We start from the raw sequence: 16,139 nt of genomic DNA, 5'->3' as shown, positions 1-16,139 counted from the left end.
GTGTGTGACAGTGATTACGAAAGTGGTGCAAGTGAAGAAACTAAACAAATCGAGTGTTTCTTTTATTTCATGTCATGTCGATTTCTGTTTCAATGTTGTAGAAGAATTTTTGCGAAATAGTTGTGAAATAAGCAATGACAGGAAGGTGTCAGTTTCGTGACGAGCTAGGACAGTTCTGTGTTTAATTCGATAGTGGTGTGCCAGTCATTTGTTGTCTGTGAGCAATTTGAAAATTTGAGAAACCATGTGAGAAAGGAAATTATTACATATTTTTGCATGGCGAAGGAAAAATATAGAGATATAATGTATTTACTGTTTTACATTGCACCAATTTAATAGGAATATTTTAACACTCTTGAAATATCAGAAACAGAAAATTTTGTTGCTGAAGCGGAATATTAATAGAAGTTAATTAAGCAAAATTACAGTTATAGCATAAATAATTCGGATGCACTATTAATTTTTAAAAATGTGTAAGTCATGTTAGGGTTTGCAAAACACATTTTCGTACAGGTTACTCATAAAATTTTATAATGATAGATACGTTTTATATTGGAAGAGTATGTATTTTGTGAAACATTTTTTTTCATAGGGAAGTTTAACATTTCATTTGAAATTTTAGAATCCAAGGTCATTTTAAGGTCGTATTATTATGCATGTTTAAACGCACATCAATGTTTATTACAATATACAATAAATACAGTAGAAAAAGAATACGTACATTCGTGTGAAAAAACCTAGGTGACTTTGAAAAAAAAAAAACACAGAGAAGATGGCAATTATAAAAAAATTTGTCTTCCACTTTATTCACCTTTTAGAACCATTTAAATTACGTGGCCCATCCTGTATAATAATATGTGTCTGAAAGTTATTTTAAACGAGGATAATAGTTTTCTAGAATTTTATTTTCAATGAGAGAAACAATATTAAATTTTGTACGAAAAATTAATTCTTCAAATTTAATTAATTTGCCTCCTAAAATAATTAATAAACTTGGAAATACCACCATATTGCGTAAGTCTCGTGAGATATCATGAGTTCGTCTAAAATATAATGTACCAATGTTAGCGTTTCGGGTGAAATGCCATAAGAAAGCTGAAGTTTCGAATATGATCAAAGGCGTGGAAATGTCACTCGGAGGAAGCAAAGGTTAACAGTAGTCAGTAAAAAGTAGTAACTACAAAAAAAATTCTGATTACCAAACCTGAACGCAATAAGAAAATAGTGAACGTTGTGTATAAGCAAAATCACGCTAAAAAAGTTTGTTTTGCGGCAAAACTCGCCGACTAATCGTAAAGTTCTCATTAACAAACTAGTAGAGACTTTTCGATGAAATTCTGTTTTCGAAGGGTTGAACGAAACAAGTTGCAGTTAAATGTGAATAAGAAAAAAGCATTATGTGATTGATAGTATATTTGGAAAAAAAAAACAGATTGAAAATTAAAGAGGAAAATATAAATTTAATGGAAAAAGTTTACTGTTTCTAATGTAAAAACGATAGTGTTACAGGCTCTTCAGATTCTTGAAATTTAAAATTGTTTGAATTACTTTAGAACTATACGCGAAAATCTATTAATAGCTTTTTCGTAATACGTACACATGTAAAATACTATTAACATTAAAAATAAACTGTAGGTATTATAAAATTATCGATATTAAATAACCTGTGAGTTTTAATCATTTCCTCTCCATTGCAAAGTTGAAATTTATTTTATACAGAATGGGGTAATAACTTTGATTACCTGGAATATCTCCGTTAGTTTTGGAGATATGAAAAATCTTTATTTACAAAAGTTATACAGTACCAAGGGGGCCATAGCGCGGCGGTAATAATTCTTTTGTAGGTGGAGGGTTGTCAGAAATTTCAGGGTCATCTCTATTTCCTTAAATTGCATGCTGAATTCTTTGTATCCTTAATAGAACAGTGGATGTTTAGATGATATTAACAACTTATAGTACAACGTCATTTGACGTTAACTAAAGGAATGAAACAATGGTTCTAACGTCATAAGAGGTGTTTGAAGTGGTGTACGTTTTGATGGACACAATTCTGCAATTGTGAGACTGCTGAAGTACATACGTACACTTCCGTTCAGAAGTATTAGGATACTTATTGAATGTGAAGCATACTGAAATCTAGTGAATTCTACTGATATCTATTGAGATCTACTGAACTCTGCTGAAATCTACCAAAACCTACCAAAATTTACTAAAATCTACTGAAATCTGAGGATTCTATTATAGTTTCCTTTATTCTACTAACATCTGTTGAAATCTTTTGAAACCTAAGGAGATCTCCTACGATCTATCAAAATGTACTGAATTCTTCTAGAATCTACTGAATTCTACTGAAATCTACTAAGTTTCACTAATATCTACTGAAACCTGCTGAATTTTATTAAAATCTACTGTATTCTACTAATATCTACTGAAATCTTTTGAAACCTACGGAAATCGACTGAATTTTAGTACAATCTACTGAAATCTATCAAATTTTACACAAATTTTACAAATCTACTTACTGAAAATGAAGCAGGCCTCATTGTCATTACAAGTTAAATATAAACTTATTTGTCACACAAAAGTCATTAGAAAATTATCAAGATCTTAATAAAACAGATTCATTCTACAATCTCGAAGCACACTAACTTCCGTGAGGAAATGTAATGTAAATCATATAATTTTTTTTACACCAACACAACGGGTGTCCTAATACTTATGAACAGCGGAGTACTTACATACCGTATGTACACATTATGCAGAGTACCACTGATGTTATATCAAACAAATAATGTATTTAACAGGTGTATTAAACTAATGCAAACTTATCTGCCATTAACAAATAATTTCCTGAAAGATATAAAAGTGGAAATGTAGAAATTTGTCGAATTAAAATGGAACGTTTCCGCAAATGTCACATTTACTTTTGCAAAATGAAAAATTACAGTTGCTTGAAGTTCTACTTTTCATTTAGCGAGTGTTATAATGTAAGAACACTTCATGAAGCTACAGTGTACCTTCCAAAATGCATACGGAAATATGGTTGAATTTAAGTATCAGTTCTATGTATAATCCTTTTTTCTCACAACAAACATTTGCATATCTCTACGTAAATCTAGATGATAATGTTACCTGGAACAAGAAATTTTCAAAGTTGTAAATTACTTCGTGTAAAAGAAATGCCCTTTGAGGAATCTAATTAGTAATTGCGCAATACGAAACCTTACAACTGATAACCGAATTGAGATCATTCTAACACCTGAAATAGTACTTGCGTTTCAAGAAGTACACATGGCTGAATAAATTTATCTTATTTACTTACATAATTATGTAATTTTAATTATTATCTGATAATAATAATGGCTGAAAGTGTCTTTCAGAGAATATTAGAATAAAAATTAGTTATAAAATTCTTTGTTTGCATCAATCTTTCCTTGCAGTGAAAACTTGTTACGATACTTGTTTATTTATGAATTATGTCAAAGGATGAATTTTATTGATTGATGAAGAATGTATTGAGGTGTATATACTCTTGGTATCAAACGTAATCATTTCCAAATGAATTTTAAAGTTAATGTTATTCGTGCATTTTCCGTATTTTCATTCATTTCAGTTACCTGCATCACAACTAGGTCACTTTGATGAATTAGGAATTTAATAATCATCTAGCTTATTACTGATTAATTACATATTGGTATAATACGTCCAACTCGTTAAATTATAATTGCGTTTTACATTAATTCAATTCGAAGAATTTATTAACACATTTATTAATATACTCCTCGTACAGTTAGTACAAATTTATAAATTGCGCAGTGAATTAATCTGATATGCCTAGGGAATTTAAAATATAAAGAGTAAGATCATATCTCATAAAAGGGTTTTTATACGAAACACTTTGTGACTCTAGGGACAATGAATAGCTCGCATGCGCAACAATGTGTTGCCACTTTGTATTGCGGGAAAGAAGAAAATACCTGGTAATTAACGTAATGTTATAATGTCGAAACAGAAACGAATTTTTAGCTATACTTACACCTTGACATTTTCAGTATGATAAGGATAAACAAAATATTAAGTAGAAATTTTTGATTCATATTTTGTTCCATATTAATCATAGTTAGTTTCCTTTACTTCAGTTTACAAGAATTTATGAAATGTTAGTAAGAATAATCATGGAAGAAGTTCGTACAGATAGATATTTATCACAGTTGAAATTGAATTATTAATTATTAATTTTTACAATGTTGATATAATAAAAAATTGAGGCTGCGTAGTTTCTGTATCCTAATTGCATCATTCGTGTACTTATTTTATTGTTTACAAAAGGTAAGAATTATACAGTGTGTCACAGAACTTGTTCACTCCGAATGACTTCTAAAGTATGTATTTTACAAACAAAATCTTTTTAGGAACGGTTTTTTTTAAATTAACCTATTTATTAAAAAGATATGAAGGTAACCTTGAATTTTTTAAATGGAATATGTACCTTTTTGTATCAAAATTTCAAAGAGCAGTGAATTTTCTATACAAAACTAGGCCTTCAAACGAAGAAAATTTTGATCATAGTTTGGTTAAATTATTCATGCATATTCTGTTCCATATGGCTGAACTATTTTAACAACTATCTACTATAAGAAAGTGGATATAGTCCATTCAAAACTTTAGGAAATCGAACCGACATGATACCTCTAAACAGAAAAATTGCGTGATAATGATCAACCATATATTATCTTTATAACTCGTAAGAAGAAACGAACATTAGATGGGAGAATTCAGCACACTCTCCCTACAGCTCTGTTGTATCTTCTTATGATTCTAATTTACTTTTATCCATACTCCATTATTTAAAAGCAATCATGAGGTCGGTATTGTAATTGGAACATTTTTCGAGAGCAAATCTAAAAATTTAAGGAACTAAATTATTCAAGGACTGAAAACAACGAAATTACTTTCTGACAGAATTGTTTTGAAGATCACCGCAGCACCTGTCTCGACGTGTCCTATATTCGTTGGTGTAGAGAGGTTTGCTCGACTACGGGGATATTTTTAAACGTTGATAACTAGAAAACGAAGCCTCAAACGAAATTTTTTTATTCTTGATTTTCGTCTTATTTCGACTTCCAGAATCACGCCTTAAATTTTCTCCCAGAAGTGGCTAAACATCCTGTGCACGATCTAACATGAACTTCTCACGTAAAGCCATAAAACTGGCGGTCATGTTTTGAATCGCGCTAGCTGATGGCCGTTTCCATGCTTGTGCACTTTCATGAAAATTAATCTCACAAGCCTAGTCTTTAATCTCGACCAAGAAATGTGGCGTGGTCGTGAACACGGGAGAATTGAAGCTGCGGCGTAGTCGTCGACAGAACTTCGCTAGCATTACCTATCTCTCGGCGTCCAAGTGACCTGTCAAGAAGTTGGAACGGGAAACGGAAATTGAAGCGAATGACACTCGCGAGCTGTGTTCCGGATGTCGGGAAAGTTGAAAGATTCGCGAAGGGAAAATTGTTGGCTACGATACGCACATCTGTCCCGTGGAAATAAGCATCGACGTGAAAAAGCATTTGCACGAGAGACTACATTCTCGTGTTAATTTTATGTCTGCGCTATCACGATACGAGATGCAGTTTCTTCTTGGTGAAAAGTATATCGAACCTTCGATGTGTATGCTCACCTCACGCAATAAATATAATTTAACAGAGTGTTCCATGTAATATTGGTGATATTAAAATTACTTTGTTTTATTAACCTTAATTTTTGTGGAAACTTTTAAATCCACACTCTGTAATGTAACAGATTTAGCCTCAGACCCACAGTAAGATGCTTTAAAGTTCAAACCTGTCGTTTTAGTCACACTAAGTGTTTTATAAGCGACGAAACGTGAAAATGACAAAGTAAAGTGATATCAAATTAAGAAGGAAATATTCGTCTATCTATGATCTGCACTCCCCTAGAATAAATCTGAGAAGAGTCGGTTAAAATTTTGATTTCAAGTTTTAAATTTGTATAGATACGTCTTTTTCAGGCAGCTGAAATATAATTCACAAAAGTACGAAATAAACATCAATATTCCGGTTGACCCATTTTGTTTTTATCAATCGAGTCTACAGATCTTTATATTTCGGAATATATGTTTAATTCGAAAACTTTCTTTTGGGAGAGTAATAGAGGTGAAAGGGAACATCGAAACGTGTGGGTTGAAATTCACTTAATGAAGGTATAGGAAGTCATTTGAAAGTTGGTTGGAATTTTTTAAAATAACTCATCGTATATTTTTGTTCACAGAATGATCTACAGAATGATAAAAGATCGTGTGACCAGTTTGACGTCTCCATATATCGCATGGTTTTATTGAAAAATGTGAAAATACACGTACACACCAGTATTATTGAAACGTACACGTGTACGTACATGTGCCATTTGATAGACTAGCGTAGGCATCTTGCACTGAACATTTTAATGCTTCAACATCCTACGACGCTGAGTGCCGATCGTCAAATTTTCTAAATGCACATTTCCCCTGGTGTTGGATAGGTCGTGAAGGTTTCTCCAAGTAGCCGCACAGATCTTCAGATCTAACTCCAATGGATTTTCTTATGGGAGTACGTTAAGGAAAGAGTTTTTACTCCTCAGTCAACAACTATGGGAGACTCGAAGGAAAGAATTTCTAACGCATTTAAAAGCATCAATTTGGAAATATTTACGGCTGTGTCAGATAATTTCAAGAGGTGTATTCAAGTATATATATACATATACCTATTTATATTGATGTTCGAATAATGTATCGGAGTATTTGCAGAGAACTAGCCCATTATAGCTCAACGTTACAGTTTTAACATTTAAAGTTTCTCATACCAGTTACACGAGAATGGTATACTTACGACTACGGGCTACATGTCGTTTTTTTTAACCACCTATAACTTCGTCAGTTTTATGAATTCAGAAAAATGCTTCGACAGTTATACTTCTGCAAATGTCTACTTTCAGAAAATGTAAAAAAGAAAAATCGATTTTTTTGAAAAGTCTCGACTAGAATACCCCCTTAAGTAAGTTAGGATTAAGCAAAATGAAAACGGAACTCGTTGTAGTCCTAAAAGGAAAACGATAAACACAATACAAACATACATACGTTACAATTTCAATATTTCTTAATGAAATCGTACAACATATGGATCGTCGAATTCGTCTCATTAGGCTCTTATGCCACAGAAAAAATATTCCAGATTCTATTAGAAAAATTTCAACTGGCTTTTAAATAAGCTTAATACCTCCACTAAGTGAATTTACACCTACACGGTTTAGTGTCCCCCTTCGTTTCCTTTAATCTCCCGAAAGCAAGCTTTACAATTCAACCTACTTTCCGAAATACAAACGTTTGTACTGGGTATTGTGTAACTGGTGGTGTATACAACAGCGAAGGTCGTAATTCTGCGTGAGAAAATCAACTGAAAATGTAAAATAAATTTTTTCATGGAAGGTTTAGTTTTCGAGAAAAATGAATTTATAGATTCACTACAAACTGTTGTTTTCGCTCATACATTTATGTTGATGAACTACGGTAATGTCACATTTTGCAAAGAAATAGTGTAAATATCTTCTGCACTTAGAAGAAAGAATCGTACAGGCTTTCAAACAATTAAAGCGTCTAAATGATTTTTAAGAATTATCAAGGACGTCACTATCAACAATTCGTAATGTAAATTTAAATTAAGGAAATCGTTAATAAATATGTAATATTATCAGTAGATTATTAACTACTTATCGTGACATTAGCATCACTTATTAATGCAAACATAAGGCCAAGAGACAGTTAAACACATGTGTGAATATTTAAATTCAATTTTCTCAAAATCTAAATTTTTTATGAAAAAATATTCTATATTTTCAATTTATTTCACTGTTGTACCAGCAGTTACGGATCACCCTATCAGCCTGTATATACAGTGTGTCTCACGAACTCTGTCCACTTAAATATCTTGGTTATTTCAAACAATACGAGAAAATGTTACTTACAGAAGTTGTAGGGTTTAAAAAGCTACATAATATGATATAAATGGTATTCTTGCAAGTGGAGACGTAGTAAATATACTTCAATATAATTTCCAATTAATTTGTGGTAAATTTGTTTACCTTTTAGTTAGATTGTTTAATTAATGAAGTATAAGCGAAAGATTAATTATTTTTATCCTGTTTATATTTTTACATGTTGCGAACTCTAATGCTCGGGGAATCTTTTCACGACGTGTTACAATATTTCTTACTTTTGTGCACATCTTACTGTAAGAGACCAATAATGTAATGTTTCCCGCAAGTCCCGAATGGAAATTTATGAAGCTGCATCATATACATACGTGTGTTCATGTGACAACGCATTTTAGACAATACCTAAGTTATAATCTGGCACCGAAGTCCCAAATTTCTCTAAAACTTGTCTAGGTACGTCATGAAAGTTCAGAAACTTCTCGTGCGTCTATGGTAGAAACAAGCATAAATACCTTTCCCTGCAGCAAGTGATGTTCCACATGTTTCTCGCCGTTCTAAATTAGGATGTCAATATTGTCACGCTAAAATGATACAATAATATGAAAAACAAATAATAACACAATTATCTCTTATTAATGGTTGTCTCGTTTTTAGAAAAAGTACACAAGTGATATCCAACACAAATATCATTTAGACACATATTATTAGATCATTCCATAAGTTCTTATCGAATTTTATAATTCAGATCAATATTTCAAACAAACCTTTAAATTTGATGAAAAAAAAAAAAAAAAATACGTAAACGCCTTCTTATTCCACAATTTTCTCCTATTTTTTTTGGTAAGACAATTATGTCATCGCTATAGAATTTCCTTGGAATTATCATTAAAATAATTTTCGTTTTCGGCGCGAAAACCTAATACATTTGTATTCTACACGGAAAGACTTCTAAATGAGATAAAAACCAAATGAATTCTGCACGAAAAGTAGAGAATACTAACATTTTTAGAGTGATTAGTCCCTAAAAATTATTGCAACAGAAATATTACTCTAATTAATTTCAAATACCTTCAAATTATAAAAGATTATCAAAGAAATCATAATATAATTTTAAAAATAAAACAAAGCATTGAACATTAATTACACCTGATTACACCTATGGTGGTACGAGAAAATTTTTACATGCAATTTAAATGGTTTCAATGTGTGAACAAGATAGAGGAAAAGTTTTTTACAAATCTAAATTTTTTTCTACTGTATTCTACAATAGACACTGATGTAACTTAAATACGCATATCAATATAGCTTTAAAATAACCTCGAAGTCTAAAATTTTAAATAAAATGTGAAACTTCCTTTCATTTTCTGTCATTTCTTCCATAAAAAAAATTTGTCTCCCGTCTTATTCGCAAATTTATTTAAAAATTGTCTCGTACCACCATAATTAATCCGAAACGGATTACGCATACACAACAGAGCAATTGCAAGATTTTTTAATTAAGTATACAGTATTACCAGGTTACATCTGGATACGTTACATCACATAATGGGACACACGTCAGAGAAACATGGGCGTGATACCATTCGTCAGACGCGACACAACTAGTACACCGGGAAACCCAAAACATTGACCGATTCGTCGACCTGATCTGTCCGATTAGTCGAGGAGCTTATTCGGCTGATTTATCTTTGGAGGTGTCCTCGCGAAAGCGCAAGTTGACGGAAAGTATACAGGGATCCGGGACAGGTGGAACTAGTCCAGGACTCTCGGATGCAGATATCAAACCCCGCGCCTGTAAATCTGCCAGAGACCGGTGTGAAACGGTGGGTGGTTGGATTAGGAGGTAGAGGTCGAGGACTGGTCGACCACCTAGTCGGAAGCGCACCATGAACTATTGCATTTGATATCCAGTCCGATGAATGGAAACGGTGAAACCATATCCACGGTTGGCGCCATCTCTGGCCACGATGTACGCGAATGTAGGTATAATACCCCTCGGTGCTTCCGCCAAGTATGATAACCAAGTATTTACGGCTTCTCTTGCGAATTTCTGTAATTTACGAAGACACACCGGCCACGCGAGGACACAACTATGAGTCATTGTTATTTTTATTATTAGGCCTCCCGGACTCTTTCTGCCACCATTTTTCCGTTTCAGACGTGGTGGCTGTTGAAATGGTCGGTGGAAAACTTTTGGCAATACTTCGTCTCGATTGTCCGATAGTTTATAGAGAAAAAAGTTTGAGACTTTGAAATGTTTTGGAAATAATAATGACGCTACAAGTTTTCTGACGCCATTAGACAATTTATGGAAGTCTGACAGTCAGACATCTAGTTCATTTTTAGATTTTTATTTTTTAGTGTTTTTTTTTTGGAAATATCGAACAACTCACATTTATCGACAAATAATATTAATATGTAATTTATATGTGAAGTTGTGAGTGATACTTTCGCAAACAAAGACTATGGGGAAACACTTAACGCGACGATATGGTGATTAGAGGCATTACAGGTATGCTAATTTAATATTAAGAGAAAATTGTTTTGTATATGACTGCAATGGAAAACATGAAAAGTTTTGATAAATATGTACGTCACATAAAACTATAGTATAAAGGTTCTTTTAAAGTTTAGATCTATCCCATTTCCTTTACAAAATTATATTTAAAAATCAAAAAAGCTCAGAAACTGAGAATTGATATCACCTCAAAGTGATTTCCGCCGAAAAAATTGTTGCTTATACACTTCATTATGCTCTACGTAAATACATGTCTGTAAGTTCACAAAGTTTCATTAAAATGAGAATTTTTAGATTGTAGAACATTTCTTGTAATATTTTTTACAATGTAATTATTGCGAAAAAATGTCACCTCCCGAACTCGTAAGCCTGATCCGCCCTAATCGGTCGAACCTAACAATGTATAGTCGGTGGAACAAATATAGCAGGCTCGCAAAATCAACGAGGAGTCAAAGTGAACATGTTTCGAGTGTTCTAACAAGCGAATTGAGAGAAATATGAGAAGATGAAGAGCCGAACTCTCAGTCAGAGCCGTATTATGTATTCACAGCACCTGCACAGACTCTGTCGTCTTTAAAATTCTTCTAATGGTCTTCGTTTTCACCTGTATTCTGTTTCAATTTCTATTACTTTATCCGCTGCTTTCTTCCAATGATTACCGTTGATGGTGTTTACTTCATTCTGTATTAGTTCCACGTTTTCTCCGACCCTTAAGTTTCTTGACGCTGACAATGAGTCCAAGTCGAAACCTGACCTACATAGGCACTATCACTCGCGTTTTCTTTCACGTACACCTTGTAATTCTCTTCAAATGGTTCTTTATATCTGAAAAGAGCCCTCACCATTCTCTTACAATACAATATTTCTCTCAAGATGCCTGTGTTTTTTTAGTACGGATAGTGATAAGTCGAACTTTTGATTAGTAGAGTATGTATAGGTAAATTACACGCGTTAAACCATACAAAATTTATTATAAAATTTATTTTTACATATATTTTATATTTTGTATAAAATTTATATTTCTTAACGCATGTAATCTGCCTACACATACTTATATTATGAATATATCTTTTAACGAAATTGAAGTATATATTGTTAAATATAGCGTATTTGTCATTAGGGAAGGAAGTGATACAGAATCAAAATAAATAGCAACGTCAATTCGTGAAGTATTATTGCACATCAAATTGCTTCAAACATACATGTACGAAATAGGATTGATTGGAATTATTGGCTTGTATCAATTACGCGCACTATAAATATAATATTGATAGCATTGCCATACTCTTTGTGCGCTACTCCTATTGTCGGAAAGATACGAAATATTATTCGCGAGTAATATGAATGGTGCACGTATTTACAATGAATCGCTAGACTTTCACAATCAAGCCTATTGTAATTGGCAGATATATCTCTTGTGACAAAACACCATCGTTCTCAGATATACTAAATAATAGCAAACATGTATCGTTAATATTTTAAACTAGATGTTACTTCTATACTAAATAAGAAATGGAATAAAGATGAAGTGTATAAAAATAAATAACAGTATATTTGTAATATTCATATTAAAGAGTATAATGTGTTTTAATTTAAGAAATAAGATTATTGTTATTAAAATAGAGAAACAAAAGAAATGATTTTAAAGTCCTGGAGCAACAGATTCATGTTTTATCACCTAAGTATTACACATAGATATACTATACGATGCGTCATGTGCATACAATTTTAATCTCGAACCCTACTTGCAATTAGAATGAGTACATTTTATCGGTACTAATGTTCTTTCCATATAACGATTTCTTTCTTGACACTTTTTATTAAAATTTTTCTTATTTTTTTCTGAGTTTAATGAATTCTTTACCTTGCTTGATTTCTGATTTTCTGATTTTTGAGTTTTATTTGAGGCTCGCCTTTTATTCTCACACGAGTACCAAATACTCCCGCTGTCCCAAAATAAGTGCCACATTTGCACATTTTTGTTTCGAATATTAATAGTCTTTTTTAAATTTTGAAGTGAACTGTACCAACGAGGACAACATTTGTTAACGGTATAAGGTAACCTAAGAATGTAACTCTATCGATTTTTTTTTATTATTAACAAAGGTTGGTAAAGAATCGAAAAGAGGAACTCTTTTAAAAGTGCACCTATTATGATTTTAAAATTACGCAAAAGTTAAAAAAGATGGGTGCAATTTTTATATCAAGTAATCCTAAACCGCAAATGAAAAATAGGACTCGTATTTTTACTACAGTGCAGTGAAAATGAAAAACTCGGTTGCGTTCAAAGATTTGAAAAAAGAATTAATCGTGAAGCAATATTAAAAGCCAAACACTTTAATCTGCAATATTTAACCAAGGATGGATGACAAAATTTAAGTCTACATTTTTTATTTATTTTCATATAAGGAACCACCTCTTGACCGTTTGTACAATACTTTAGATCGCACCCTGCGAAAGGACTATTTAGATAAGTGTCCATCGCGCGGCTCTTCGAGCTCGGCGCACACGCCGCGGGCAAAAATCATAGGCGCGTTATTCTAAAAATTAAATGACCAAAAGATATCCCGTTGGATAAATATTTACCCAGCGAAACGGCAATTCCATTATCCTTCGCCTTTGAAGGCGAATACACACGCCGTGAACGAAAATATTGCTGGTACCAATACCAAAGCTGGTGTGCATATAAGCGTGGAAAATACGTGATCATATACTGGTAACCGTAGCACAAAGGGGCAAGCCGGAAATACAGATGTGCGTGCGGATAATTTAACGTCCACAGACGGAACAACTTCAATGCGAGTCGCGGTCTCCGGTGTGAATAGTTTTTTATATTTTTAGCCCTTTTTACATAGACGGATCACACTTTCTTAACAGCTTGATTTACTCGAGGTCAACGGCGACTATGTTTTTGTGACGGCGCTAGTGGGCACGTGCGCGCGCAGCCTTTTCACATTTTCATTTTCCGCCCCTCTTCTTTTTTACCGTTTCTTTGCCGACCGGTGTCAAAGTACAGCCAGCAAGGAGAATGTTTGTGTTCCTCTTTTCTTGTCGTTTTTTTTAGGCCAGGAGCGTGCCGGAAGTTCTTTCGATGGGAGTACGATCTCCTGGGTCATTTTAAGGCGGCAATTTTGAAATTAGCGCTTGTGAAAACAAGTATAGCGAACGGTCGAAGGATGTATGAAGATGTAATGGATGTTTCTGGGGTTACTTTGAAATTACCGACAAACTGCTCATCGACACTGTTTTATCGATACCCACTTTCGTCGATACTGTGTATGAAAAATAACGAGGCGAATAATAACATGATGTCACACTTGTACCGCGACTTTGTTAATCAGTATAAGTTGTGTAAATCAATAAATAAATGTCAGGGAAACAATTGCCAGTGATTTCAACGTGTCGGTCAAAGTTAGTCTTGATGAAATAGTGTCCGTGAGAGCATTATCGGTGAAATGTTTGTCACTGATTTCAGAATAACCTAAGTTTCAATATACAGGGTGGACAAAAAGAAGTACGTTACGCTGCTTATCATATTTATCTTTTTGTAAAGATAAATGAAAAAAGTTATGAAGTTCCATTTAAAAACCAAAGGTGACCTCGATAACTTTGAAAAAAATGACTGCATTTATTGCAATCAGCTTGTAAGCTCTCTAAACCAAGGAATTTGAAACAAAAAGAATTCGTAGTGATCCAGTAATAACAGAAATAATTAAACTGATCAAGTTACTCAATTAATAGATAATTTAGATGTACACATTATATTAAATTATAATAATTAATATGTACTGGTTAAATTATAAATTTGTGAGTTCCGTCAGAATCCCTGAAAATAAAGATTTCAATGTTTTTTTAATTTTCAATTCTATTTAAATAAAGTAACTACATAAAATAAATATCCTTATATAAAATTTTTGAAATGAAATAAAAAATTGGAAATATAGTTGCTTTTCTCATTTAGGTTTTTGTTAGTTCTTGTATATTACAAGGAAAATTTTCAATTTATTGCAGATAGCATGGCTGCGTGTAGATACCCAAACGATATTGACGATAGCTACTCACGTTATCACGAAGAACCACCGAATAGCCGTTTCTCACAGCGATCATCGCACATGGTTTCTCCACATACGAGAAGTAAAAAAATCTGACATGGGATGGTACATGTGTCAAATTAATACGGATCCAATGAAAAGTCAAATCGGCTACCTCGAAGTTGTCGGTAAGTACTACCTGAACTTTTCCAAATATTTTTCACTTTCGTGGAATAGTAGAATTTACTATAATTTCTTTAGATCATAATCCTCTTGAAATGTCGTGCCACATTGATTGGTAAAATTTTCAAGTAAATACAATTTTTTAATTTTCTAAATTATTTTTACTTTTATTGCTACAACTTATTTCTACATTTCTTACTGTCGCTTACTTATTTTTAGTATCAAGCAGAGTAACTTTAAGGAAAATTTGATTATGTAAATACTATTTGAAAGATATTATTCCGTCCTTAGACGGTCATAAATTAAGTCATTTGCCATCTTGGCGCCAAAGTTCTCGCCTTGGAATGCAATTTTATAATCGACACAAAGTGTTGGAAGACTCAGAGCCTAACTTTCCCTTAGTTTGGAAAATGTCACTGGCTTTCCACGTTACGCAAGGTCCGTGGTGACCATCTCTACTCTCATGTTGAAGATCGGCTAGTTCTAAGCTACGGGAGGAAGGATTGCCCTTGGTGGCGCCCAATCGAAGTTCATATCACAGACTCAATAAGAGGACAATTTTTCACTAAACCAGGAGAGTCGTGAAAAATTCGTTAGACAAACCTGTACCTAAAGAAACGTCAAATAGTTGTAAAGTTCTGTTTACTAAATTTTTGTCAATGGAACAAGAAGAGTGATAACGTTTTCTACATCATAGAAAAGGCAAATGTTATGAATTCCATTCAATACGAAATGAAAACCTCACGAACTTATGAACCAACCTAATACCTAACTTCCACTAGCCAACTACGAGGGCAGGTATCACTGCACCACTTCCAAGAACAAACTCGCTAAGGACGTTAGAATAGGGCGGTGAGGACACGATGACTGATGATTGGTCAAGGGCCTCGAGAGAGATTCACCTATCGTGCTCGTTAAAAATAATATAAAAAAATAAAAAATAAAATAATTGTGACTCAAGGAATCTGTAAAACCTCAGATCAGCTTCTAGTCAACTATCGAGAGAAAAAGAGTCGCCAAAAATCATAGCACACTGTTACGTCTCAATTGTATTAAGTTATCCTGAACGTTAAGTTATCCACTTTTGCCAACGTATTACAAGAGTATTAATTCTGTACATATAAAAATCTGAATCTTTAAGAAAGAAAGACAGAAATGAATCTCGTCGATATAAACCTATTTAGTTTACATCCGAAGAAACATCAGTATTGTATCACATCAGGAATAAATTGTAAAGTCACGAGAAAATACGAACATACTACTTTTCAACCACGCTTGAGTGATTAATTTCACAGTAGCCAGCGTTTCGATACATTGTCGCAAACAAGTATAAGTGGGATTTACGACCCGGTAAAATTCTCCGAACGAATTCCAATATACAGAACGCAACACACACTATAGCTTTATATTTTCTTTTTAGC

General features: G+C 33.1%; 1 protein-coding gene across 1 annotated transcript in view; it reads left to right on the top strand.

Moving 5' to 3' along the window:
- LOC108574495 (limbic system-associated membrane protein-like) overlaps nt 1-16,139 on the top strand; it is a 169,669-nt gene that overhangs the window by 76,563 nt on the left and 76,967 nt on the right. The window contains exon 3 of the mRNA XM_017937100.1: nt 14,516-14,723. Within this exon, the coding sequence (XP_017792589.1) occupies nt 14,516-14,723 (208 nt within the window). The remainder of the gene's footprint in view (nt 1-14,515; nt 14,724-16,139) is intronic.

This window comes from Habropoda laboriosa, unplaced genomic scaffold (assembly GCF_001263275.1).
Source record: "Habropoda laboriosa isolate 0110345459 unplaced genomic scaffold, ASM126327v1 scaffold193, whole genome shotgun sequence".
Classification (NCBI taxonomy): Eukaryota; Metazoa; Arthropoda; class Insecta; order Hymenoptera; family Apidae; genus Habropoda; species Habropoda laboriosa.
The sequence above is the reverse complement of the archived record's forward strand: the minus strand, read 5'-3'. Positions and strand labels throughout refer to the sequence as shown.